Here is a 26112-nt window from a genome sequence, read left to right on the forward strand (position 1 = left end):
TGTTAAACACAACAAAATTTTCTGTCAAACGGACTTCGATCCTTAATTCGGCCACCCGTGCCCACATTAAGGCTCAGGGGCTACTGGGCTTTGCGCTCATTATTTACAAATATTAAAGGGGCACATCGATCCCCTGATCTGGTGTTGCCACCCGACCAGTGGCTCGGGGGCTACTGCATTGCCTATTCAATGCAGAAAATTCAAAGTGCTCAGTGTTCGGCATAACCGAACTATGACAAGTACGTCTTCGGATCACAATAAGTACCATATGGGAATTATCCGGCATCAAGCTGATATATCGCGGCGACTTCTCACGACCCTCTCTCAGGGGCCCATCCGCCGATCACTATTACCTCTAATATATTACACCGTTTTTCTATTCCTATGTATGCTGCCGAGCTAGGAGTTGATCCTCAGGCCGATTTCACGACCTGAGTCTCAGAAGCTAATAGGATCAGCGGTTTCATATTTTCCTTCAGGTGCATCTCGGATTTTAGGCCAACAGACACCTTGAGGGCTACTGGCAATACATGTTGACAGCAAATAAATTTACACGCATCGGAAATAAAATCCGTAAACAATCAGCCCAAGCCCGAGGTGGTGCATCACCTCGGAAGCAGTCCGGCATAAAGCTCGGATGCAAGTGGCTGGCTCTATAGAGGGCATTTCCGGCATTAAGCTCGGCTAACTTCCTTTAAACTTCTTCAAGCCAAGGTGATCTATGACACCTCGTATACAGTCCGGCGTTGGTGCTCGGCTGCAAAAGATACCTCGAAATGCAGTCCGGCGTTGGAGCTCGGATGCAAGAGGGCACCGCCGCCCGGGAACAACTTCGAACCCGAGGTGGGCGTAAAAATAACAAGGCATTGATAAAAGCCGATAACTTAAAGGGGCTCCTCGGATACCCGACATATAAACCCTTTGGATGTACTTCGGCAATCCTCAAGATCGAAGATAAGAAGATTTGTTGAACCAGTTTTCAAGACCGACGACCGAAGATGAAGAACAGTTCGGAAGAATCGAGGAGCGTCCCCAACTTGAAGATCGGTTCAGGGGGCTACTGACGGTGTCCTGGACTAGGGGGTACTCACCACGTCGTCTCCCGATCAGTTAGATTGGGCAGAGGACCCCCATGGTCGTATACTCATGGGCCAGTTCGGACAGCTCATGCCGCATACAAGGAGGATTCTACAAGACTTGGCGCCCAAGACAAGGACTCCTCTAAACCCTAGGCATATGGTGCATATATAAATCGAGGCCAGGCTAGTCAATAGACAATCTCATATTCATTACTACAATCTCATGGTAGATACATGTACTCTGTACTACACCCATATGAATACAATCAAAAGCAGCATGTATGGTATTATCTCATCAAGAGAGCCCGAAGCTGGGTAAAACCTCGTGTCCATGTTACCATCGCTCCAAGACGCCTAGCTTAGGACCCCTACTACGAGATACGCCGGATATTGAACCGACAATGCTACGTTGCTCAACTCATGATTTTGCATATTTTTAATGTTTGAGATCATCTTGTTCCATGTCAAATTGGTATGTGCTGTTTTATATTTGCCAAGCGCCGGTTAGGCGCGCGCTGGATTTTATCGCGCCTGGTGAAGCGCTACAGCGGCGCGCTAAATTTTACAGCGCCTGGAAAAGCAATCACCCTCCCGCGCGCTAAAACGTTATTTCGGCACTGTAAATTTTTTTTAGCACGCGGTAGTTGAAGATGCTCTTACATATTAATGCTGACGTTTCGATGCAACATTGTGGCAATACATTGAGGGACAAGATTACAACGGCTCTTTTGTTTAGCCGAACAAAGGAAAACCCTTTATATTGCCCGACTGATTTCACGTTTTCGTAAGTCGTGTCGAGCGGTTGACGCGTGTCTCCTGGGACCTATGCACCGCCCACACCCACAATCCAATCCTTATCGTCTTCTCCTGGACAGAGTCATCGTCTCCCTCTGGATCGGCCCGCTCTCCTCTTTCCTTTTCCCTCTGCAATCTTCCTCTCTTCTCTTCACCAGAAGCTCCCCTTGTCCATTCCCTCTCCTACTCTGGCCGGCGGGAGCTGCTGCCTGCTGCTGCTATGAGGGGCGCCGTTGTATTGCGACAGTTGCCGATTTTGGCGACGATGACGATGAGTTGTTTGCTGTGAAGCGGCGGCGATGCTCATGGTGTGGGCGGCAGCGCGGGGTCTTGCGAGAGCTGCGTGGTGGCGGCCACCGGTACTGCATACGTCGACGACGGTGTCGCAAGGCAGCACCGCTCGCTGCAATAGGAGGCCGGGGGAGGAGCTGCTCAACATCCACCACTGGCCACCGGGGTTGCAACAGCCAGTGGTGCTCCAACCCACCTCGCCGTAGCAGTCGCCGTTGCTGTAGGTGGCGGGCGAGCTGTGTGCTCAATGGTGCTTGAATGGGGACGCCGGGCGCGCGTGCGTTGTCGTAGCTGGGGGGTCGGCGGCGCTCTGCGCGTGCTTCAAGTCAGCGGCGGGTGCTACAACCAGGGCTCGCTGGGGTTCCCCATGTTGTGATGGAGCATCACCAGCCGCCGGTGTTACAATGAAGCATCGCTGGGGTCCTTAAAAAAATGAAGCATCACTGGGGCTCGTCCGTGTTGCGGTGAAGCATCTCGGGGTGTCGCCGGCGTTGTGACGAGCATCATCGGGCTGCCGGTGCTGCAATGGAGCACGCCGCAGAGAGGGACCGGTGCTCCGATGCAGAACTTGCCGGCGTCTGCGTTGCTGCAACGCAGCGCTCGTCGGCACTGCCGGAGCTGCAATGCAATGACCGTGATGCCGCAGAGTGGAATATGTGCTCCGATGCAGAGCTTGTCGGTGTCTGTCGGTGCTACGTACTACACAGAGCTCGCGACGCTGCAGATAGGCTGCTTATGCTTCGGTGCAGAACTTTGTCGACGGCTGCATTGGTGTGATGCACGGTCGACGAGCTCGTTGCGATTTTGCTCAACTCAGCAGAGGATGGAGCGGTCCTGATCAGCCAAATCGGACGGCTGGGTAAGCGGATGATTTCTCTAGGAAATCATCCGGTCGACGCCTAGCAGCCGCCCTCGAACAAATGGTAAACCTTAGCGTGCCAACACTAGTGTTTTTGATTGCCGATTCCAGCTTGAAGGAATCCCACCCGATCACCCTACCTTACCCTACCCGCACTTGGTGGTGGCCACGACGGGGCTCCGGACGCGGTGCTTCCCGTCTGACCACTCAATGCTGCCGAACACATGGCCGGCCATGGCAGTGTCATAGACGTCCAGCTTCACCGTGAACTCCTTCTCCTCGTTGATTTTACCGAAGCTCAGCGTGCCTGGCTGCACCGTGATCCTGACCCCCGCAGCCGGCTGCACGACGGTGACGTTGTACTGGAGCCACGGCCCCGCGCCCACGTTCCTCACCCGGCGCTTCACCGTGGTGGTGCCGGAGCCGGGGAGGCAGGCCGCGGAGATGGACGGGTAGTTGAGGTTCTCGGGGCGGTAGGCGCCAAGGCTGCACTGGAACGGGTTGGCATTGGCGCCGACGAACAGAGGGAGGAGCAAGGGGATCGACAAGGGGATCAGGTTCTGCGTCTGGGTCGGCCGCACGGAGCAGAGGAAGTTGGCGTAGTCGTACGGCGTAGTGTCGTACACCAGGCCGGGGTCCAGGGCCTGGACGGGGTTCACGTGGCCGGAGCCGTAGCTGAACGGGGTGGCGGCCGCGCCGGTCTCGTCCCGGATTTGGCCCTCGTCGTTGGCTTCGGTGAATGCTGCACAATCATAACACACAGAAGAAGCACGTCATAAGCCCATGGGATTGCATGGCTCGACGAACAAAATCAGTGTAGCTCGGTGGCCTGTTGTACTCTGCTCTCACCGGTGGTCATGATCGCCGACTTGATCATCGCGGGGCTCCAGTCGGGGTGCTTCGCCTTGATCAGGCCGGCGACGCCCGCCACGTGGGGGCACGACATGGAGGTGCCGGACACCATGTTGTAGGGGACACGGCGGTCCTCGAAAGGCAGGTCGGTTGCCGGAGCTTCCTCGCTGTACGCGGCGATCACGTCGACGCCGGGCGCCGTCACGTCAGGCTGCCACCCGAGAAAATTAGCAACACGGCGGAGTCACCGAGATCGTGAAAGTTGATTAATGAACGTGCCAACCTTGAGGATCTGAGGAGTGATGGTGTTTGGCCCACGTGACGAGAAGTCTGCCATCACCGGCGCTGGCTTCACGCCAAGTTCGTCCTTCGCTGTGATGTAACCGACCGGAAATCTGAAGCGGAGGGAGTGATCAGTAAATGTTGGTAAATATTATTCGCAAAAAAAAAATGTTGGTGGGACGGAGGGAGTATAACTAATGACTTTTTTTTGGTGTGCTGCTTACTGGGTGGACTGTAGGTGCTTGAAGAGATCCCAGCACTGTGAGTAGGAGCAGTGAACCGCTGGAAGGAGGTGCGGGTCGGCGATTATGTCCACGCCGCCGGCGTCGTTGCAAAGGACCATCCCGATGCCACCGGCCTGCTTCACCACCAGCCCCTTCTCGACTCTGCCGTTCACTCCCCTGGTACACACAACTATCTTGCCTCTCACCTTGGCAGGGTCCAGAGAACCGGGAAAACACAACGTCCTGCACGCAGAGGGATCTCATCAGTCAGCAGCACATTGAGACGATCGACCTGAACGACTGCACTCTCAACTGATGGCACTACATACAGTATATGGACCCAATCAAGATCCGATTCTTACGAGTTGTCGATGGATTGATCCGCGGCGCAGGCGTTCTGCCCGCTGATCATCGGATATGGCTGGCCAACAGGCAGAGTGCTCGCTGATAGACTTCGTCCCTGCAGATTCGTTGCATGCATACAGAACGGTAAATACAGTGCTAGCGTTAGTTGAGTAATTGAGCAAGGCTGCACGGTGTACATGCGAGCTTCTATGGACGACCAAACCTTGATGGTGCTGTTGCCGAAGACAACATCAGCTGCGAAGTCTCTGTCCATGGTGCTTGCGCCGACCGTGAGGATCCAAGGAGCCAGATTGCTCACGGAGCCTGGCTGCGGGCCCGAGTTGCCGGCGGAGGCCACGACGGCGACCCCCTTGTGGACCGCGTACAACGTGCCGATCGCCATGAGGTCAGCGACGTAGTCCGCGGCCGGCGCGCCCACCGAGAGCGACAGCACGTGCACGCCGTCCTCGACCGCCGCGAGTATGGCCGCGAGGATGTCCAGGCTGGAGCACCCCGCCGTGTAGCACGCCTTGTACGAGGCCACGCGCGCCCGCGGCGAGCCGCCCTTGGCCGTGCCCTTCCCGCGGCCGAAGGCGCTGGCGCCCTGGACGAAACCGCCGCCCGCGGTGGACAGAGTGTGCGAGCCGTGCCCGTCGTAGTCCCGCGGCGAGTTCAGGTCAGTCTGGTTCAGCTGCTTGCCTTCCACCGGCTGGTCCAGGAAATTCGGCACCTGGATGCCGGCGTTGAAAAACCTCGCGCCGATCAACTTTCTGCATGCACCATTGCACGGCGTGCGTGTTAGTGAAATGTTGCTTGGTTGCATTGTACTCGACGTAAGGGCCGGTGGATAGGATATTTGCGTTACTTGTTGCAGTGGAACGTGGAGTCTTCGCCGGAATCGCATTTGCCACGCCACCCCGACGGCGCGCCGAAGCCGTCGTCCCGGAAGCTTTGGGATGTCGGCGATACACCTTCGCGCGGGCGGGCAAGATGCAAAATAAAATAAACAGTCTCAGTCGATGCTATATCTATGAGATTTTACATTAAGATTTGTGCAAAAAAATAATTTATTCTTTTTTTCTCTTGCATGTTATGTCACTTAACTGAGACTTTGTTAAATCTCAGTCGACTGAGACCAGCTAGCCACACCCTAAAATAAAACCAGTGCAAAACCCACACTTTGCTGTGAGTATTATTATACTATGTATTTTAGGGAGTTTATATTAAAACATTTAGATATAAAAATTTTACTCTCTTTACTTGCTTTTTTTTTACTTTCTTATGAATAGAGTAGCAAAGTTCTCTTTAAATATAGTCTAAAAGCAAAAACAAAATGAAATGTTCAATTCTACCCCCTCTACCCAAAATAAATGTTCAATCACACAAAAACTCGTCTCCAGTGTAACTGATTTTTATTCTTCAACTCAATAGTTTTTTTCATCATCTCTACAAATCTGATTCCATGGCAACCAGAATGTGTTTTGATCTGTCATAAATTGTCGAGTGAAATGTTATTATGTTGTCAGTGTAGTAAAAAAATGTTTTCCTCAAACGAAAAAAAATTCCTGAGTGCAACATACAAGGGGATGAAACTTGTTTCAGCAAACAAAAAAACATTGTAATTATTACGTCCTTTTCAAATGGAACGGACATTCGTTTAGGAAGAAATGGGAACTTTCTCCATCTAACAACTTTTTTTGTCACAACAAAGTGGTTGGATAACGTTGCGGGTTCATGCTCCTTTTCTTCTATCCATCTTCATCCTAACAACCATCCAACACTACCAAGTCCTCCTGAGCTTCCTACCCTCATAATCGGCACCCTTGCAGCCACCATTGATGCCAACTGTTAGCCATGTCAACTTGGGGACTGGGTTGAAAGCGTAGCTTTGAGATCTTTCGCCTTTCCCTCTCTATGGAGACTTCCAATGATTTTGATTATGACACCTCGTGCCCTTACCCCCACTATATGTTCCATTGGGCTAACAAGCATCCTTGGCACCAACTGTGCCAAAATATGACATTGAGTTTCACATCGACCTCGTCTAGTCTAGTGCGAAGTACAGGCAAAAATGATGGCCATTTTGCATTGTGCCTCCACAACCAACCGATGGTCCTAGCGACTCACTACATGACATCATCAACATTGATTTGAAAACCAGGGTGTACAGAAATACAAGAACGATGGCATTCCCGTCACCATTGGGTGGACAAGGATGTCCCGCATAGTTTATTGGTGAAGAAGGACATAGACAATGAGATTGGAACATCAACAACAATAACAAAACGTTTAGGGCTTCATGCCAATGTATGAGGAGGTGTTGATGAAGAGGTGTGGAGTGGGAGGTATATAGGGAAGAAAATTACCGTTCAATGTTTCCAAGTTGAATGACAGTGGATTGGCCATCCTAGCATTTGCTAAGGTCGTACTACTATTGCAGAGAATGTTTCTTTTTGGAAGAATTTAGTAAGTCTTGTTGGATGACTAAGAATGTGACACTTGGAAGTTTGCAACAATGGATGGTTGCGTGCATCAGTCGATATAGAGGCCAGGGGTCTATCGTCCTTTTGAGAGAAAAAAATCTCGTGGGACGTTGGATATCTTTAAACCATATCAAACAATCTTGTGTTGTGCAATGAATCCGAAAGATTACTCAATAGTGCAATATGCAAATGTTTGTGAACTAACTAGTGAACTTTCAGAAACAAAACTGACTAAGAAATATTCCCTTTGTTCACAAATATAAGATGTTTTGTATATTTCAATATGGACCACATATATGCACTAAAATGGGTGAACAAACACACTAAAATGTCTGTATATACATTTAACTTAGGAAAAAGTTAGAACATCATATATTTGTGGACAGAAGAAATAATTATTAATTAAGTTAAAGCTAACAACCGTTTGATCTAAACATCAAGGATGATAACCTCTTGATAGGACGGCTATCAATTGCTGATTTTTTTCTATTTTTTAATTTTACTGTTCATGGCAGAAGCATTTGAGCTCGAGATTGCATACTTTCGATTTTCTTACACATACCTACTTATTCACCATTTCCATATTTTCTAAGTGTGCAATGTACAAAAACAATGTCAACGTAATTGATTGTTACCTCTGAGGGGAAAAAGCTACTCCGGAGGGTACCCGCAAAAAAAAAGGATTGGAGTGAGTAGCAGATTTCAAGTAGGATCATTGGGCCTTGACGCTATCATCTGTCAGGTTTCAGTTGACTTCACTCCGGCACGTTACCGGGATTTGATTCTGTCTCATTCAGGATGGAATATATCGCATGGGGACAACAAATTATTACTCCCTGTCCCTGATTATAAGAACTTTTTAACACTATGCTAGTGTTAAAAACGTTCTTATATTTTGGAATGGAGGGAGTACGTAGTAGTTCATGCAATGTCAAGACCTCTATTAATTAACCACGTAAGTGCTCACTATTACTAGGATCCAGGTCAAAGCTCACGTGTGCAGTGCTTGACTAGCCACAATGGATAGTAACATAGAGTAGTAACATGCCCATGTTACTACTCTATGTTACTATCTCTATAGTGGGGAGTAACATATGTGTGGTAACATGCAACACTTCATTTATTATGCTATAGACTCATCCTGCCTTGATATGTGTGATGTTACTCATACTAGCAGTAACTAGCTATGTTACTACATGCCTCTCTTTCTTCATTTATTGCTTGCCACATCATCTATTTTATCTAGATATGTGTGCTACCTATGCTACTCCCATTGTGGATAGTCTTAGGCTGTCGACAGTGCATGCGTGTGTTAGACAGGTGCCACGCATGATGCATGGCACCGAATACGTGGTACGACCAACCCACATATTGATATGAAAGCAATTAATTGGTTATTAGGTCAAGAGAAGATTCCGGCGATCAATCAAAAGATATCGAGTTGGTAGTGGTACTACTACACGAGTATATACTGCGATTCCTGGGGAGAATGTAAGGGCTAGATTGATGTGAAGAAACGATGTAATTTAACTGCGAGATTACCAGTGTCGACGTTTCCAATGACGACCCCCTCGCCGAACTTGGCGTCGTACTTCCACTCCTTCTTCGGCTCGCCGCCGCTCTCCAGCCTGAGGAACTCCCAGGAACGCGTCGTTTGGACCTTGTGAAGCCTGTCCGGGATCACAGCCAGAACCCCGGGGAGCTCTGAACCCAGAGAATAATTGGCCCAGTGCAGCGTGTGACGTGGTTAGTGCTAGGTAAAAACTGCTAATGAAGCAGTAAACTCAAACACAGAAATCCTTGGATCATGATCATGTGCGCGGCACTTACGTTTGAGGGCTGGGAACAAGCTGTTGTCGATCTGCAACCCGATGGCGCTGATTTCCTTGAAGAGATACAATTGTTCGTACCTGCACGTTTTGGGGATCAAGAACAAAAGGCTGGGCGTCTTCTTCTGCACGAACTAATGTATGATGGACGTGGACAGTTAACGTGCTATATATTGTGCTTACTGGTTGGTGACTCCAGCGATCAGAGCAGGCCAAGACGTCAGGTCACTCAAGACAAGCAAACAGGACTGCATGCACAGGGGTAGTACTACACTATCAATTACTAGTAGAGATCAACAGAAACAAGTTCAAAATGTAGAGAGAGAGAGAGAGAGAGAGAGAGAGAGAGAGAGAGAGAGAGATTTGCCTTCGTGGCAGCGGACGCCGGCGTCGTCAAGTGTGACGTGAGGAAAAGGACGAAGGCTAGCAGCAAAACGCGGCCTCCTCTCCCCATTTCACCGATCCGCTACGCCGCTCGGGTTTGGCGCAGGGGCTGCAGGCTGCAGCCTCCGCCGGGGCCGGGCGCCAAAGAATTTATAGACGCCAAAGTCAAAATTGCTCGGTGTTATATAAGTATATTTCTTCTCCGTGAGGAGCACGACCCCACGTTAGACAACCCGGTATCTAAGCCACTGCATAGCAAAAAGGAGCTCCACATGCGGGTAACGTGCAAGCTGGTCAGGATTCATGCAATGAGCCCGACGCACTTTCTGCACTGTTCCTGCATCAATTTTTTTTTGAAAAACATCACCTCATATATTAATTAAATAAAAGAATTGTTACAATTGTTCATTACAGCCTTCACCATACAGAGCGAAACATTGTTAACAAGGACACCATCTAATGTATTATGAAAGCTAAACTTCGCAATATGAGCCACCACGTTGGCCAATTGATTAATCTTGGAGAGCTTAAAATTATTTATAAGCTTTTTTTTCGCGAATACGCAAGATGCGTACCATTCCATTGATAGATAGAAAACAAGAGTGACAGGATTACACGGGTATCACTTTACCACGTACGCAGAGCTGGCGTGAAAAAGTGGTACATGGGCAGAATAGATGGGGGTGCTTGGCCCCAACCTAGTTATCTACACATCAGGGAGGCATAAAGTTTGCAATGTCCTTGGCGCCGGCAGAAGCCCATGCCCGAGCGTCGTCCTTGATGACCTGAAGAAGTAGCATAGTGGGGGGTGCATGTGGTCGAAGATGCATGCATTACGGTGGCGCTTTGATATACTTATCGCTTTGTTCGGAGGGGACCTGTGAAAATTTTAATTTGCAAGGGCCGCAGCCGCAAAAGTGGAGTTGGTCTTTAAAATAATGGGATTGTGGAAAATGATACCTATACAAAGGCCGGCAAGGCAAGCCCGAAGTTTCGCTTCCTCCACACTATGTACAATGCCCCAAGAAAATCCCATGAGGAGATGATGACCTTTCCAGAGTCCTTGACCACCATCCTAACACTTGCAGTGTTAATGCTTTCCACAAAGTTTGCATTGACATTGACCTTGATATAATCAGAAGGTGGGGGTTGCTAGATCACTTGAGTCTTCAGAGAGGCAGGATCATTCTTAATCCAGATAACACTCCTTTACCTTCATTAATTGTTGGAATCCACCTCACGAAGGACAACCAATAATTAGCCATAAAGCTAATGGAGGCTGAAACGGGTTCCTTTCCTTTACCCAAAATCAAGAAATTCCTCAAATGTCCGACATGTCTGTCTTCCGCCCGACCGCCTGGACCACCAACCCGGATGGCATCCCGCGCACCTCGGAGCTCCTTGTGCCGGAACATGATGCCGTCGACGAGGATGCCGATCCTGCGACCGCGGAGCGTCTCTCGCTTGGTCTGATGCGTTTTCCCGTCGAGATCCACGTTTGGAGCTGCGTTGACTACCGCCGCCCCTCTCCGCCGCCTCCCCCCCGCCTGCCGACGGGGCCGGCGACTGCGACGCCCCTCCTGGCTCACCTCCCGTTCCCGACCCCTGGCCGCGCATCCACGAGTTCCCTGAGCGTCACCCCGGCGCGTCTTCCCGCCGGGCCTCAGGACGCGCTCCCCACCAGCGCCGGCGCAGGCATGCTCCCCCCATGTCACGACTGGCAGGGCATTCTGGGGCCGTACCCCGCGGCTGTCGGGGCCGCGCCCCGGGTTCGTGCTAGGCTCCGCCTTGGCGCTTCACCGCCGCCGACGGCCTCGCCGGCGACTCCTCGCGCGCCTGCATCGGATTCTTGGGATGCGTGGGACCCAGCTGTGCCCTGTCCTACTCACCCTGCGCTTTCGGAAAGCACCGCCGCCCAGGCTTTCGACGCCACCGCTGACGCCAATGCGACCGCTTTGACGGTGTTCCAAAAGCCGCGGTCGCCGACAGCCTGGCCCGGCCCGTGGTCCCCTGTGGACAGTTGTGATTCCATCGCCAACGGCCATGTTGTCGAGCGCATCTCTCCGCTCAAGGACAACGGGCTCATATCCGTCCAAGCTGCGATCTCTGACCAGCCTCTGTCCTCCCCCGACCAGCAGCTGACACCTGTGATGCCTGCCGGGCCTCTGATGCCTGGGCCCGGGCCTGCACGCCTGATCCTTGCGCCTTCCAAGGGAGATCCCATGCATGCTCACGCTGATCCCACCGCTGATTTGATGGCGGATCCTGGCTCCTCATTCGCTGCCCCCTCCGGGGATCCCGAGGCAGATCCGCGGCCCGTGCCCGCTTCATGTGCCACGTCTGGCGCCTCCCCATTGGCCGGGACCCTTCCACCCATGCAGCTGCACCATGCATGCTCTGCACCGCCTGATCTCTGCACCTTTGTGAGCGCCATGCAAACACAAATTGACCACGTTCTCCCTGTGCCTGCGCCACATTGACGCCGCAACGAGGTGCCACCCAACTTCACTCTGAGGAGGAGTGGGCGAATCGCCAAGGCCGACCGCGGCTTGGACCCCGAAATGAAGGCCAAGAGCGTGCTTCTCCGACGCCTAGGCCTGCTCAAGGACGATGCCCCGATGGATGAGGCCACTCTCTCCAAATACGCGGCTCTGTTTGACCGCCCGCTGGCTGCAGATATCCTCCAGGCCTTTGCCGACTTTTATGACTGGCGTGTTCCTTCCGCGGAGTGCAACTCTTCCCCGCAGCGCACCGGAAGCCCCCGCCTCATGGAAATCTGATCGGCCTGGCCCATGTGCCTGTACCCAGCGCCCCCCCACTTCTTATGGATGAAAACCTTAAGATCATTTTTTGGAACGTCAGAGGCCTAAACTCTCATGCTAAACGTTCTGCAGTCCGTAGCGTTATTTCCTCGGCTGCCCCTTGCATCGTCTGTCTCCAGGAAACGAAACTTGCTAGCATGTCTGACTCCCTGGTGTTCGAAACCCTGGGCGCCCCCTTCCTCGACTTCTTTTTCCGTCCCGCCGATGGCACTCGTGGAGGCATCCTGCTTGCTTGGCGCTGCGACATGATCTCGCTTTCGAGGCCAACCATTGGTGACCATCACGTCTCTGCCCTCGTCTCCCCCCTTGTCGGGGATCAGCATTGGTGGCTGACTGGTGTCTACGGCCCGCAGGGCGATGACGAGAAAATCGCCTTTCTTGGCGAATTGCAAGAGTTTCGAGACACGTGTGCCGGCCCTTGGCTCGTTGGAGGCGACTTCAACATGATCACCTCCGCTGCCGACAAGAACAACAACAGGCTCAACCACCGCACCATGAGTCGTTTTCGCCGCTTTATCGCCGACCTTGAGCTTCGCGACATCTACCTCCATGGCCGCCGCTATACTTGGTCCAACGAGCAGGAGAACCCCACCCTCGTCCGCAATGATCGCGTGCTCTGCAGCTCGAGCTGGGATGTTGCACAGCCTAGGTGTCTTCTGCGCTGTCTCTCCTCGGTGGCGTCCGACCACTCCCCTCTCTTCATTGACTGCGCGGCGCGCTGCAACCAGGCTAAGCGCTTCCACTTCGAGCGGTTCTGGCCGAAGCTCAACGGCTACCTAGACGTGGTTTCTGACGCTTGGAACTCCTCCCCGCCACACCCTGATCCGTTCCGGCGCCTATATGCTCGCCTCAAGGTTACCGCTAGGTGCTTGCGGAGCTGGGGTGCGAAAACCCTGGGAGGCATCACTCTGCAACTGACGATGGCTCGAGAGCTGGTTGCACGCTTCGACAAGATGCAGGACCGGCGCCCGCTCACGCCACCAGAGGCTTGGCTGCGACGTCGCCTGAAATGTGCCTACCTCGGCCTCGCCTCCCTCGACCGAACGATCTCGCGCCAGCATTCTAGATTTGCTTGGCTGCGGAACGGCGAAACCAGTTCGGCCTTCCTGCGGATCCAGGCCTCTCGACGTCTCCACAAGAAAAGGATCCTCGAGCTTCAACACGACGGGCAGCTCCTCCTTGATGATGAGGCTATGGCAGAAGCGGCCTTCTCCCACTTCACGCAACTGCTTGGTTCCACGGAGGAGCGCGACTTCACCCTCGACCTTGGCATGCTCGGTGTGCCCAATTCTGACCTCTCCGGCCTCGACGCGCCATTCACCAAGGATGAAATTTGGAACGCGATCAAGCTGCTCCCCCACGGAAAGGCGCCCGGGCCCGATGGTTTCACCGCTAAGTTCTTATGCTCCGCTTGGCCCGTGATCAAAAAGGACATTTGTGAGGCATTCGACAAGCTCTATGCTCTCAATGGCCTTGACTTCGGAAAGCTCAATGAGGCGCTGATCACCTTGCTGCCCGAGAAGCCAGACGCGTCCTCGCTCGCCGACTACAGGCCGATCAGCCTCATCCACCTCCTGGCGAAGCTTTTCGCCAAAGTGCTCTCCCTTCGCCTAGCAACTAAGCTACCCAAGTGTGTCTCTGTCAATCAGAGCGCATTCATCACCGGAAGATGCATCCACGACAACTTTCTCCTGGTCCAACAAACTGCCAAGTACCTCCACAACCGCAAGCTCCCGTGTGTCCTGCTCAAGCTCGACATTGCCCGCGCTTTCGATTCGGTTTCCTGGCCATTTCTCCTCCAAGTATTGCGCCACCGTGGATTCGGCCCACGCTGGCGGGAATGGATTTCCATCTTGCTCTCCACCGCGAGCACCCGCGTCCTCATCAACGGATCGCCTGGGCCACCAATCAGGCATGCCAAGGGGTTGCGCTAGGGCGACCCGGTGTCACCGACGCTATTCACCATCGTGATCGACGTGCTCAACTCCGTCATTCTGCACGCGGTCCAAATTGGAATTCTACACCGGCTTACTCCCCACCACATGGCCTCGAGTATATCTCTCTACGCCGACGATGTGGTGGTCTTCTGTCACCCAGACCGGCACGACCTCGCTACGCTCCGGGAGCTGCTGTCCGTGTTTGGCGGTGCCTCCGGCCTACGCACCAATTTTGACAAGTGTTCTGCAACTCCCATCCAATGCTCCCCTGCTGACGAGGCGACTATAGGCCTTGAGCTGGGATTGCCCGGTAAAGAACTTCCCTATCACCTACCTAGGACTGCCGCTGTCGGTCCGAAGGATCCACTCCTCGCACCTCATGCCGTTGGTGGACCGGATGCGCAAGAAGCTGTCCACCTGGAGGGCATCCCTGTTGTCTCGCGGTGAGCGGCTCGCCCTGGTTCGACATGTGCTCTGCGCCATGCCTGGGCATCTGCTCGCGGCTATCGCCCTCAACGCCCACGTGCTCAAACTGGTCAACCGCCTCATCCGTGAATTCTTGTGGCACAGCAGGAAAGATTCCGCTTCTGGATACTACGCAGTTAACTGGCGCCGCGTCTGCATGCCGCTGCAGCTCGGCATCCGTGACCTGCGCCGCACTGGAATCTCCCTCCGCACTCGCTGGCTCTGGCTTCAGGCCACGAACCAGACGCGCCCCTGGAGCCATCTTCCTCCCCCTGCCGACCCCGAGACGCAGGCCATCTTCCGTGCTTCCACCCGGTGGGAACTTGGCGATGGGCGCACTAGCAAGTTCTGGACCAACCATTGGGTTCATGGCCAGTGCATCGCCGAGATCGCGCCGGCCATCTTTGCTATGGTGCCCAAACGACGCCGCCAACGTCGCCTCGTGGCTGACGGACTCCGGGACCGGGCCTGGGTTCAGGACATCGTTGGCGCCTTGGGCCCCCTGGCGACAGTTCAGTACATTGAGCTATGGAAGCGTCTACTTCCGTTATCAACCTTCGGGCATCCCGACATTCTTCGGTGGCGATGGACAGCAAATGGCACATACTCTGCAAAAACCTGCTACGATGCTCTCTTCCTCGGCTCCACCTCATCCCCGCATGCCAAACTCACCTGGAAGACTTGGGCCCCTCTTAGCGTCAAGTTCTTCATATGGCTGGCCTTACAAGACCGGTGCTGGACAAACGAGAGACTCGCGCGCCACGGACTGCCGCACAGCCACGCCTGCGCATTCTGTGATCAGGCCATTGAATCCATGCAACACCTCTTGATCGGTTGCCCCTTCTCTCGCATGGTGTGGCACGATGTATTCCCCAAGCTACGACTCACCAGCAGCATTCCTCTCGGCCACGAGCCCTTCTTTGACTGGTGGCAGGCATCCACGTCCTCTGCCCCAGCTTCTCTTCGTAAGGGCACGACCTCCCTTGTGATTATCGTCACCCGGACCCTCTGGAAGCATAGAAATTCCTGCACCTTCGACGGCATCCGCCCATCTGTGACCGAGGCCTCTCGCGCCGCTCTGGCCGAGGCTGCAATGTGGGCCACGGCTGGCGCAAAAGGACTGCGCTCCTTTGTTTTTGAACCGCCTTGATTGAACCTTGTAACCGTAACTTTGCGTAGGTCTGGCCACGAGTGTGTAGCTTGACCAAGCGCATGTAAACTCCTCTCCCTATCAATGAAATGATACGCTCTATGCATATTCGAGAAAAATGAAAATTATTTATTCATGCAGCATTGAACTCAACTGGTCCAAAAGAATTAGCAGCCAGTCTGCCCCAATATACTGAAAAGTTAAAACCTCCTCCCTCGGTAAGTTCCATATTTCCCTCATAGAGCAAATGACGAGCACATGAAAAGTACTTTCAGCTTCCACTCCACAAATAGAGCACATGCTAGAGGTGGCATGGTGATGCATTACCCTATTTATTGAACTGCCGAACTATTGTTGGTGGCACGCCAAGCGAAAATCCGAATCTTCTAAGGAATATTGGTCTTCCAAATAATATCCCAAATTTCTTTCCCCCAACGCGGCATCACTATATTTCCCCTCGTCTTCTTTACGATCCTTGATATTTAGCGCTAACTTGTACACGCTTTTGACCGAGAACAAATCATTCTTCTCAAAGTTCCAAGCAATAAATCATTACCCTCCATGACTGAATGCGCAATCTTAAAATCTCCTTCGCATCATGGGGATAAAATAAGTGTCTAATCAAATTCTCATCCCATCTCATTGGCTCACTCAAGATCATATCACACACCCTCTTTATCCTGGTCCTGTTCTTCTTAGCAGTAATTTTAAGTTCAGAGGTTCCTGGAAGCAATTATCTATCCAAATATTAATAGTAGACCCATCACACACTATTCAAATAATTCCAGATTTAAGCAAATGCAAACCATGCAAAATACCTTGCCAAGTAACCGACGTCAAATGCGGAAAGACAATGTCAAGAATTTGTCCCTGGGACAATATTCTGCCTTCATCGCCTTGGCTCATTGCAAGTCTGGGTTAACCACTAACCTCAAGTCTTATTAGCTAGAAGATCTTGGTTAAATAAACAAAGATCATGAAAACCATGCCTTCCTCACCTTTAGGCCTTGTCAATTTGCCCCAAGCCAACCAATGTATTTTCCTCCTATCCTCCTCGTCGCCCCATCAGAAATTTCTGATAATCTGAGTTAATTCCTCACTAAAGTGACACCAAAAATTTAAAAATACCCATGGCACAAACCAGAAGAGCCTGAGTAACTGACTTGATCAAAGTTTCCTTTGCCCCACTAGGCACATATTTTTTATCCAGTCCGATAAAAGTTTAAGAGCCTTTTCTTTAGTAGATTGGAATTTCCCGGTCTTCTTTCTACCTTGTGGCACCAGCAAACCAATATATTTATTCTTAAAACCATCGACAATAATTCTCAAAATTACCATGACAGACACTTGATCTTCCATGCTACACTTCTTCCCAAACATAATGGAACACTTATCGAGACTCAACAATTGACCAATCCACTATTCATAGATCGACAGAATATTTTTGATAGTCAACGCTTGATCAATGGTTACATATCATTTCGATAATTCGATTCTTCTTAAGAAGTTGGTAGATAGACTCAAACTCCACTCAAAACATCTAGAAGTTCCCGCCAACTTGGATCCCTGCATGGCACTCGGTCCTTCTCACCCTTTCTACATCGACCACCACAACATGTCCATGGTTAAGAACATCATTTCAGATTCCACTTTATGGAGTAGGCTCACCAGTTCAAGAATCTAAGTAGTGATGTTTTCGTCTACTTGTGTCGTAGGTGGAGGCGAGTCAGATGGATTGACAGGTGAGGGTGGGGACCTTTTCGTTTTGACCCCACTCATATTAGTCGGATCCGGAGTCGGAGATAGGGACGCTGGCCACATTGTTCTTGTCAAGGTCGTGCTTACTGCCATTGTGATATGAGTAATTTTAACATTTTCTCAAAAAAGAGGATGACCCCCGACCTCTGCATCAAGTGACGCACACATCCATTTATTTGAATAATATAGTAACAAAGTGCGAAATTCATCTTAGGTACGAAAGCAAAAGCAAAACATAAAACAAAATTCTACAACCGGTAAAACTAGGACATTCCTAAACACTTATCCTATTATTGGTCCTCCATTAAAACCGTTGTATGTAGCTCGTGCTACCATCTCCCAACCAAAGGCCGTAAGCTCCCTGACTTCCGCACTACTGAGTAATGACTATGTACCAATCCATCTAGACGCTCAGAAGATAACCTGCAAAAAGGTTGTAATATTGGTTCGGTTAAAGTCAATGTCATTTTGATAATTTCGAATAGCCTACAGTAGTGCACAAACTCCCACGCAAATTTGTGCTGTTGTATTAGGCTCCACCCCATTTAACCAGTTACCGAACAAATTGAAGATGCTATTGTTTGGGAACGTAGTAATTTCAAAAAAAATCCTACGATCACGCAAGATCTATCTAGGTGATGCATAGCAACGAGAGGGGAGAATGTTGTCCACGTACCCTCGTAGACCGAAAGCGGAAGCGTTATGACAACGCGGTTGATGTAGTCGTACGTCTTCACGATCCGACCGATCCTAGCACCGAAGGTACGGCACCTCCGCGATCTGCACACGTTCAGCTTGGTGACGTCCCACGAACTCTAGATCCAGCTGAGGTCGAGGGAGAGTTTCGTCAGCACGACGGCGTGATGACGGTGATGATGAAGTTACCGACGCAGGGCTTCGTCTAAGCACTACAACGATATGACCGAGGTGGAAATCTGTGGAGGGGGGCACCGCACACGGCTAAACAATCAACTTGTGTGTCTATGGGGTGCCCCTCCCCCGTATTTAAAGGAGTGGAGGAGGGGAGGGCCGGCCCTCTCTATGGCGCACCCAAGGGGGGGAGTCCTACTCCCAGTAGGAGTAGGTTTCCCCCCTTCCCTAGTTGGAGTAGGAGAAGAAGGAAGAGGGAGAGGGAGAGAAGGAAAGGGGGGCCGGCCCCCTCCCAATTCGGATTGGGCTAGGGAGGGGCGCGCCTCCACCTTGGCCGCCTCCTCCTCTCTTCCACTAAGGCCCAATAAGGCCCATTGACTCCCCGGGGGGTTCCGGTAACTTCCTAATACTCAGGAAAATGCCCGAACTCATCCGGAACCATTCCGGTGTCCAAACATAGCCTTCCAATATATCAATCTTTATGTCTCGACCATTTCGAGACTCCTCGTCATGTCCGTGATCACATCCGGGACTCCGAACAACCTTCGGTACATCAAAACACATAAACTCATAATACCTATCGTCATCGAACGTTAAGCGTGCGGACCCTATGGGTTCGAGAACTATGTAGACATGACCGAGACTCATCTCCGGTCAATAACCAATAGAGGAACCTGGATGCTCATATTGGTTCCTACATATTCTACGAAGATCTTTATCGGCCAAACCGCATAACAACATACGTTGTTCCCTTTGGCCTCGGTATGTTACTTGCCCGAGATTCGATCGTCGGTATCTCAATACCTAGTTCAGTCTCGTTACCGGCAAGTCTCTTTACTCGCTCCGTAATGCATCATCCCGTAACTAACTCATTAGTAACATTGCTTGCAAGGCTTATAGTGATGTGCATTACGGAGAGGGCCCAGAGATACCTCTCCGACAATCGGAGTGACAAATCCTAATCTCGATCTATGCCAACTCAACAAACACCATCGGAGACACCTGTAGAGCATCTTTATAATCACCCAGTTACGTTGTGACGTTTGATAGCACACTAAGTGTTCCTTCGGTATTCGGGAGTTGCATAATCTCATAGTCATAGGAACATGTATAAGTTATGAAGAAAGCAATAGCAATAAACTAAACGATCATAGTGCTAAACTAACATATGGGTCAAGTCAATCACATCATTCTCTAATGATGTGATCCCGTTCATCAAATGACAACTCTTGTCCATGGCTAGGAAACTTAACCATCTTTGATTAACGAGCTAGTCAAGTAGAGGCATACTAGTGACACTCTGTTTGTCTATGTATTCACACATGTACTAATTTTCCGGTTAATACAATTCTAGAATGAATAATAAACATTTACCATGATATAAGGAAATATAAATAACAACTTTATTATTGCCTCTAGGGCATATTTCCTTCAGTCTCTCACTTGCACTAGAGTCAATAATCTAGATTACATTGTAATGATTCTAACACCCATGGAGTCTTGGTGCTGGTCATGTTTTTCTCGTGAGAGAGGCTTAGTCAACGGGTCTGCAACACTCAGATCCGTATGTATCTTGCAAATCTCTATGTCTCCCTCCTTGAGTTGATCGCGGATGGAATTGAAGAGTCTCTTGATGTGCTTGGTTCTCTTGTGAAATCTGGATTTCTTTGCCAAGGCATCATTGGGAAAGGTGAGTACTATGATGAACATTGGGGGAGGGCAGTAGTTAGGCGGTTGTCATCTCAAGGAGCATCGTGGGAGAAGCAACGGACGGTCATCGGAATCCAATGCAAGCCTGGCGTGGCATGCAAATATGAGAACGTTCAGTGTTGTGCCATTGTCCATCACTACCTATGAAGTGTTGTTCTTTCGACCATTGGTCGTACATCAGAGTCGACGATCATATGTGTCTTCACGTTGAAGCGGATGACATGGCATGTGGTGGGTCAGAAGGAGGAGGAGGAGTGTCAAAGGAGACGAAAACGAGGTCTTACTCGACGGAGGCATCGGGCAGGGGTAAACAATTAATTTATCCGCATTCCGTTGTGGCTGAATTCATGAAATTTGGGTTGGAACCTTAAAAAACAAAGGGTATAACTAAAGTATAAAAAACTTCAACAAAATAAATTACTAAAAAACATTTCTAAGGTCCATAATACCATAGGGTGTTACCCACATCCAAAGTATAAATTCGTCGGTCCATTGTGTCACCAACACCATTCTGTTAATCACCAGAGACATGCCAAACCTTGTTCAACTTGTCTTCATGCAATGGGCAGTGGGACATCATCGCTAACCTCCATCGACCTTTCGCTGCTTGTGAGCCCTTGTCGGTCCTCTTTATGTGTTAACTACCACTAAATAGTTCAAAACCGACATGTGTGCTCAATCTATCAGGATTACATGCTATTAGACGTGTATTGGAGTATGCTTGCACTTTTGGAGGCATATTCTCTTGATGTGTAGACTTTGTATCATTTCGACTAAATGAAAATGAGTTTCCTGGTTTACGACTTCTTTGTGTCAGTTTTTTAGATAGGCTTAATTGTGAGCATTCGTTGCTTAAGGCCGAAAATGGATAGGAGATAATAGAATTATGAACAAATCATATTTTCACTAAAACCCTAGTAACTTATAAATTGTACTCCCTCTGTAAAGAAATAGGAGAGCGTTTAGATCACTAGTAGTCATCTAAACGCTTTTATATTTCTTCACAGAGGGATTAAGTTCCTAGACTCATAAATTTAATTTTTGATCCAACATTACCACTCACATAATTTAGGATTTTTATTCATTAATTCTATTATGTTTCTTTTTGGCAAAGATAACGACATTACTCAAAGCTTTATTAAAGACCAAGACCTAGAGCAGTTTGAGCAAGGAAGCGCCGAATCCACATTCTCAATATAGTTTTAAATTATTTTATTTTTTTAAAATACTTTCCTAGAAATGCTTTTTAAGCTATAGAAAATAGTTAACCCCCCCAAATAGTTGGAATTTTCTTAGGAAATTTGTAGTACTATTCCTTGACACCCTAGGTTATATACCCCACTAAACACACGAAATGTGGGTATATAGGAATCAAAATGATTTTTTATGCTTAACCATGCTTAGTTTAAATATGATAGAATTGTAGATCCCTCAAAAACTATGGCGTTGTTCTTATAAAGCCTTTTTTTGTTACTCAATTACTTGCAGTCACTTTCTTCGATATGTGCATTTATCTTTATTCATTTCCACAAATTCTTCTAATACTAATTGGGTTTGCCACTCTTATCTGTCTCCTACACTCGCAGGATCAGTCGGGATGCAAACAAAAGCCAGGACTGACCCATGCCCATGCTTCAAGGGTGGACACATTTACAACACGCAAGCATTATAAAAGCAACCTTATCAGACAAATAAGAGTGGTGACATTCTTGTCGTGCTTTCTTCTTTTTCTAGGATTGTATATACATTAGAAGAGATCCCAGGGTCCTTTATGTAAAAAGAGCTTATGGGAGTTCATCGCATAACAAGAGGAAAAAGGCCCAGTTCTTTTTAGCTTTTGATTCTCCAGAATCAGCTTTTGGAAAACTTCTCACAGAATCAGCTTCTCTCAGAATCCGCCGTCGAGTTCTTTTCTGAGATTTTGGTCTTTGATTATGGGATGAGTTGTATGCTGAAATGTGTGTAATGTCCCTGAACTAAAACTGAGTGTTGAATTGCTAACACTTGGTTGTTTCGAACAAATTATCGTCGAATATGAGCATGAATATGATTTATAAATATTTTAGCTTGCTAAATATTACAATAAAGAAGGTTTCCAAGTTTCCTTTGCTACAAAAGAAGTTGCTAAATATTATTACAAATAGATTGACTAATCTCATGGTACAAGATTGGTAGCAATAGCATCACGTGTTTCTGCCATGGTACCATCATCTTCTGGTGGTAGAGCGTTGGCGCCTGTAAATGGCAATGGGGGCTGCACATACACATCATTGTCAAATTTGTCAAAATGCTCATCATGCAACTTGCTATCATGAATGAAGTTGTGGAGACACATGCATGCAGTGACTATCATCTTTTGGCTCTCCGGTTTGTACTGTGGTGTGCCTCCAAGAATTCGCCATTTCATCTTGAGAACACCAAATGTTCTTTCAATGACATTTCGCAAAGAAGAATGGCGATGGTTGAATGTCTCATGTCTACCAATGGGTGGGTGTTGTTGGAACTCTGGTACATGGTATCGTTGCCCTTTGTATGGTGCTAGATATCCAACCCTGTTTGGATATCCGGAGTCCACAAGGTAATATTTATCTATAGTAAAACATCATAATATATTAGAAGTGTAGTACGTATCATCATGTACATAACAAAATACGTACAAGAGATTACCTACGGGAGGTTGTGGAAAATGATCCTAGCGAACTATAGCATCGCTCCATACACGTGTGTCATGAACAGATCCGGGCCATCCAGGAACAACAAAAGTGAACCTCATATCGAAATCACAGACTGCCATGACATTTTCACTTGTAACCCCTTTCCTATTCCTGTGTTGTGGCCCCAACTCCTTAGGCACAATCACTTCAATGTGTGTTCCATCTATGGCTCCAATAGCATTTTTGAAATGAGGCCAGAACTTTGTTTTTCTTAGTATGGGGTGCGGTTCAGAGAAAGATGGATCAATAGGCACTACAAAAAAAGACACTTCTGTGATGATACGTGTTTGTCATAGTAGGTCACGTTTTCTGTCATGCATGTACATCCATGACGATTTTATGACAGAATCAAGATAGTCATACCTGTGCTGTCGTAGAAGTGTTCCATGACATTACCAAAATTATCATCATGGAAGTGTCCACTTCCATGATGATAAATCGCACGTCATGGAAGTGCTTTTGTCAAGGGTGACTGACACGTGGCATCCACCATAACAGGTCGCCGTTAAGCTATCGGGTCCGGTTTTGGATCCGATAACCCGCTAACAGCCCGGACCAATGAGGATTTTCCACGTGTAAAATTCTCATTGGCTGGAGGAAACACGTGTTGGCTCACCGTTGGGACAGATGTCATCCATTCATTGGACAGGAGGCGCCTATGATACGTCGACACGTGGCACGGCCCAACAGAGGCCTATTCCGGTGAAAAGGCCGGCCCGTTTGACTTGGTCAAAAGGTAACGGGCCGGCCCACAGAAAGCCTGTTAACGGCATGTTCGTATATAGCCCATTTATGGCCCGCTAACTCACGGCCCGTTACGGCCTCTCGGAATTAAGCCCAGTAGCTTCATCTAGGCCGTCCAATATGATTCCAGCACGTTGTAACTTCCGGTCCTATACGAGGCCATTTGTAACTCTTGGCCCATTAACAGCTCATGGTGAATCTGGCCCGCAATGAACAGTGTACCCCTTTATACCCATTAACGGCTCATTATTCCATTGGGCTGTTTCCAACCCGTGTTATCTTTCGGCCTTCTCAGGGCCCATTTATTCTTGGGCTCAATTCCAGCATTCGGTTACTTACAGGCCGTTATTGGCCTTTTCTGCTTGTGGGCCAAATTCAGCCCGTGGTTACAATCGGCCCGTTTGCGGCCCGTTAATCCGTTGGGCCGTTTTCATAGCGTCATGAAATACGGCCGATTAACAACGGCCCGTTATTGTCAGCCCATGAACGGTCGATTCCAAATCTAGCCCGTTTACGGCCCATAATGCGGTTTGTTATTGGCCCATGTTTGGCCTATCGATCATACGGCACGTAGAAGGCCCATTGATGCTACGGCCCGTAGAAGGCCCATTGTTTCTACGGCCCTTAGAAGGCCCATTGTTTCTACGGCCCGTAGGAGGCCCATGGTAACTACAATAAATATGTAGCCCATGGTTATTGTGGCCTAGCTTTTAAAAATAGGTTATTGTGGCCACTAGCAAACCGCGGAAAAAGAACTGCACTGACTACAAGCAAACAAATAAACAAGACAACAAGGAAATAAATAAGCAAGCAACTTATGCTAGGCTATCACGGCTATTACACATATTACATCCACTGGGCATCAAAGTTCGCCACCAGTGCAAATATATGGAACAAAGCAGCATATCATATACACTGGTTGTCAAAGTTGGCGACCAGTGCATAGAAACGCCGCAGCAAAACAAGTCCAGAACCGAAACCACTTCAGAAGAGCTCAAGAAACAATATCCTGGGTACCCATAATGCTGGCAAGATGCTTAGCAAGCTTATTAACTTTCTCTTATTTGGCGCTTAAATCCTCCAGCACTTGCTGTTGCACTAGAAAGTATGCATCTGAATTCTGCAGGGACTTCCTCAGTCCTTTGACTTCCTATCGCATAACATCTGGTCGGTGTCTTTCAACTTGAAGTTGAGACTCAAGAAGCCGAGCTGATTCAGGCAGCGAGTTCAAAGAGCTGGTGCCAGCAGTAGTAGCCAGTAACTCGAACACTACATCAAGACAAGACTTTGGGGTTGTCTCAGTGTCTTCAATATAGTTTTTATCAGCTTTCTTGGAGACCAACAGGGATGTCTCACTATCTTGAACCTTATCTGCATTACTTCCTTTACCATTGCATAGGGGGGTACTCTTCTCCAATATTTTATCCGCGTTCTAAAAGAGAAACAAACAAACACATCACAGGTTTACAATGTAGTATATGAAACTCATTTTGGTAAACCAGTTCAGTAGTAAGGTGGACAGGATAACATCATGAAACAAACATATATCTATCTAGTATGGTCACTGTATGGTCTATATCATTCTAGTTTATGTTGCCAAATCAAGATAGATACAGTTTGAATCATATATATTTAAGACAAAGCAGCATAGAAAGAATATAAGTGTGGGAAACTACACATCAATAACAACACTTGTAATGTGCATGGCATGAGAACATAACTGTTTATTCAATTGAAACTGAAATCAACATAGAGCAAGTTAGAACAACAAACACGTTAAAGAAACAGGTTTAAAACATACCTGTTGCGCCATTGGAGTTTCAATTGCATCCTTCAAAATTAGTTGGTATGAGTAAATACAGTGATGAAAGAGCAAAGTAGTATGAACCATAGCTACGGAACCTGACCTGAGAACAATTCTTCTTCTGCTTTAAGTGTTGACTTGGGGTTCGATGTGGTGGTCCTCGTGCTTTGGGCACTGCAGTTGCCTTACTAACTGCTCGTGTTCGGGTGCTCTGTGGTGGAGACAGTGCTGTGTCAACTGGAACTGGGTTAATATCTGCTGGGGTTGGGGTTAGAAGGGGTGTAGCTGGTTCTCTGTCCAACTGGGTAGGGGTACAATCTGCGTGAGTCTGGGTTATGTGTGGTGGGGTGCTACCTCTTGAGCACTGCGTTGGTTTTCCCTTGAAGAGGAAAGGGTGACGCAGTAAAGCAGCGTAAGTATTTCCCTCAGTTTTTGAGAACCAAGGTATCAATCCAGTAGGAGGTCACGCACGAGTCCCTCGCACCTACACAAACAAATAAAATCCTCGCAACCAACGCAATAAAGGGGTTGTCAATCCCTTCACGGTCACTTACGAAAGTGAGATATGATAGATATGATAAGATAATATTTTTGGTATTTTTATGATAAAGATGCAAAGTAAAGAAAGCAAAATAAAAACGGCGCCAGAAATAGCTTGTTGTCGGGAGATTAAATATGATGGAAAATAGACCCGGGGGCCATAGGTTTCACTAGT

At 48.9% G+C, this 26112-nt stretch overlaps 1 protein-coding gene across 1 annotated transcript; it reads right to left on the reverse strand.

Moving 5' to 3' along the window:
• Window positions 1-2959: 2959 nt before the first annotated feature.
• On the reverse strand, window positions 2960-9293 carry LOC109738300 (subtilisin-like protease SBT5.3). Its single transcript, XM_020297408.3, has 10 exons — window positions 9223-9293; window positions 9041-9120; window positions 8753-8914; window positions 5593-5698; window positions 4951-5497; window positions 4745-4842; window positions 4383-4625; window positions 4160-4271; window positions 3874-4087; window positions 2960-3766 (listed from the first exon to the last, which is right to left on the reverse strand). Exons 1-10 carry the CDS (start codon window positions 9291-9293, stop codon window positions 3171-3173), a joined length of 2229 nt encoding a protein of 742 aa, XP_020152997.1. The 3' UTR covers window positions 2960-3170.
• Window positions 9294-26112: the final 16819 nt, after the last annotated feature.

This window comes from Aegilops tauschii, chromosome 3 (assembly GCF_002575655.3).
Source record: "Aegilops tauschii subsp. strangulata cultivar AL8/78 chromosome 3, Aet v6.0, whole genome shotgun sequence".
Classification (NCBI taxonomy): domain Eukaryota; kingdom Viridiplantae; phylum Streptophyta; class Magnoliopsida; order Poales; family Poaceae; genus Aegilops; species Aegilops tauschii.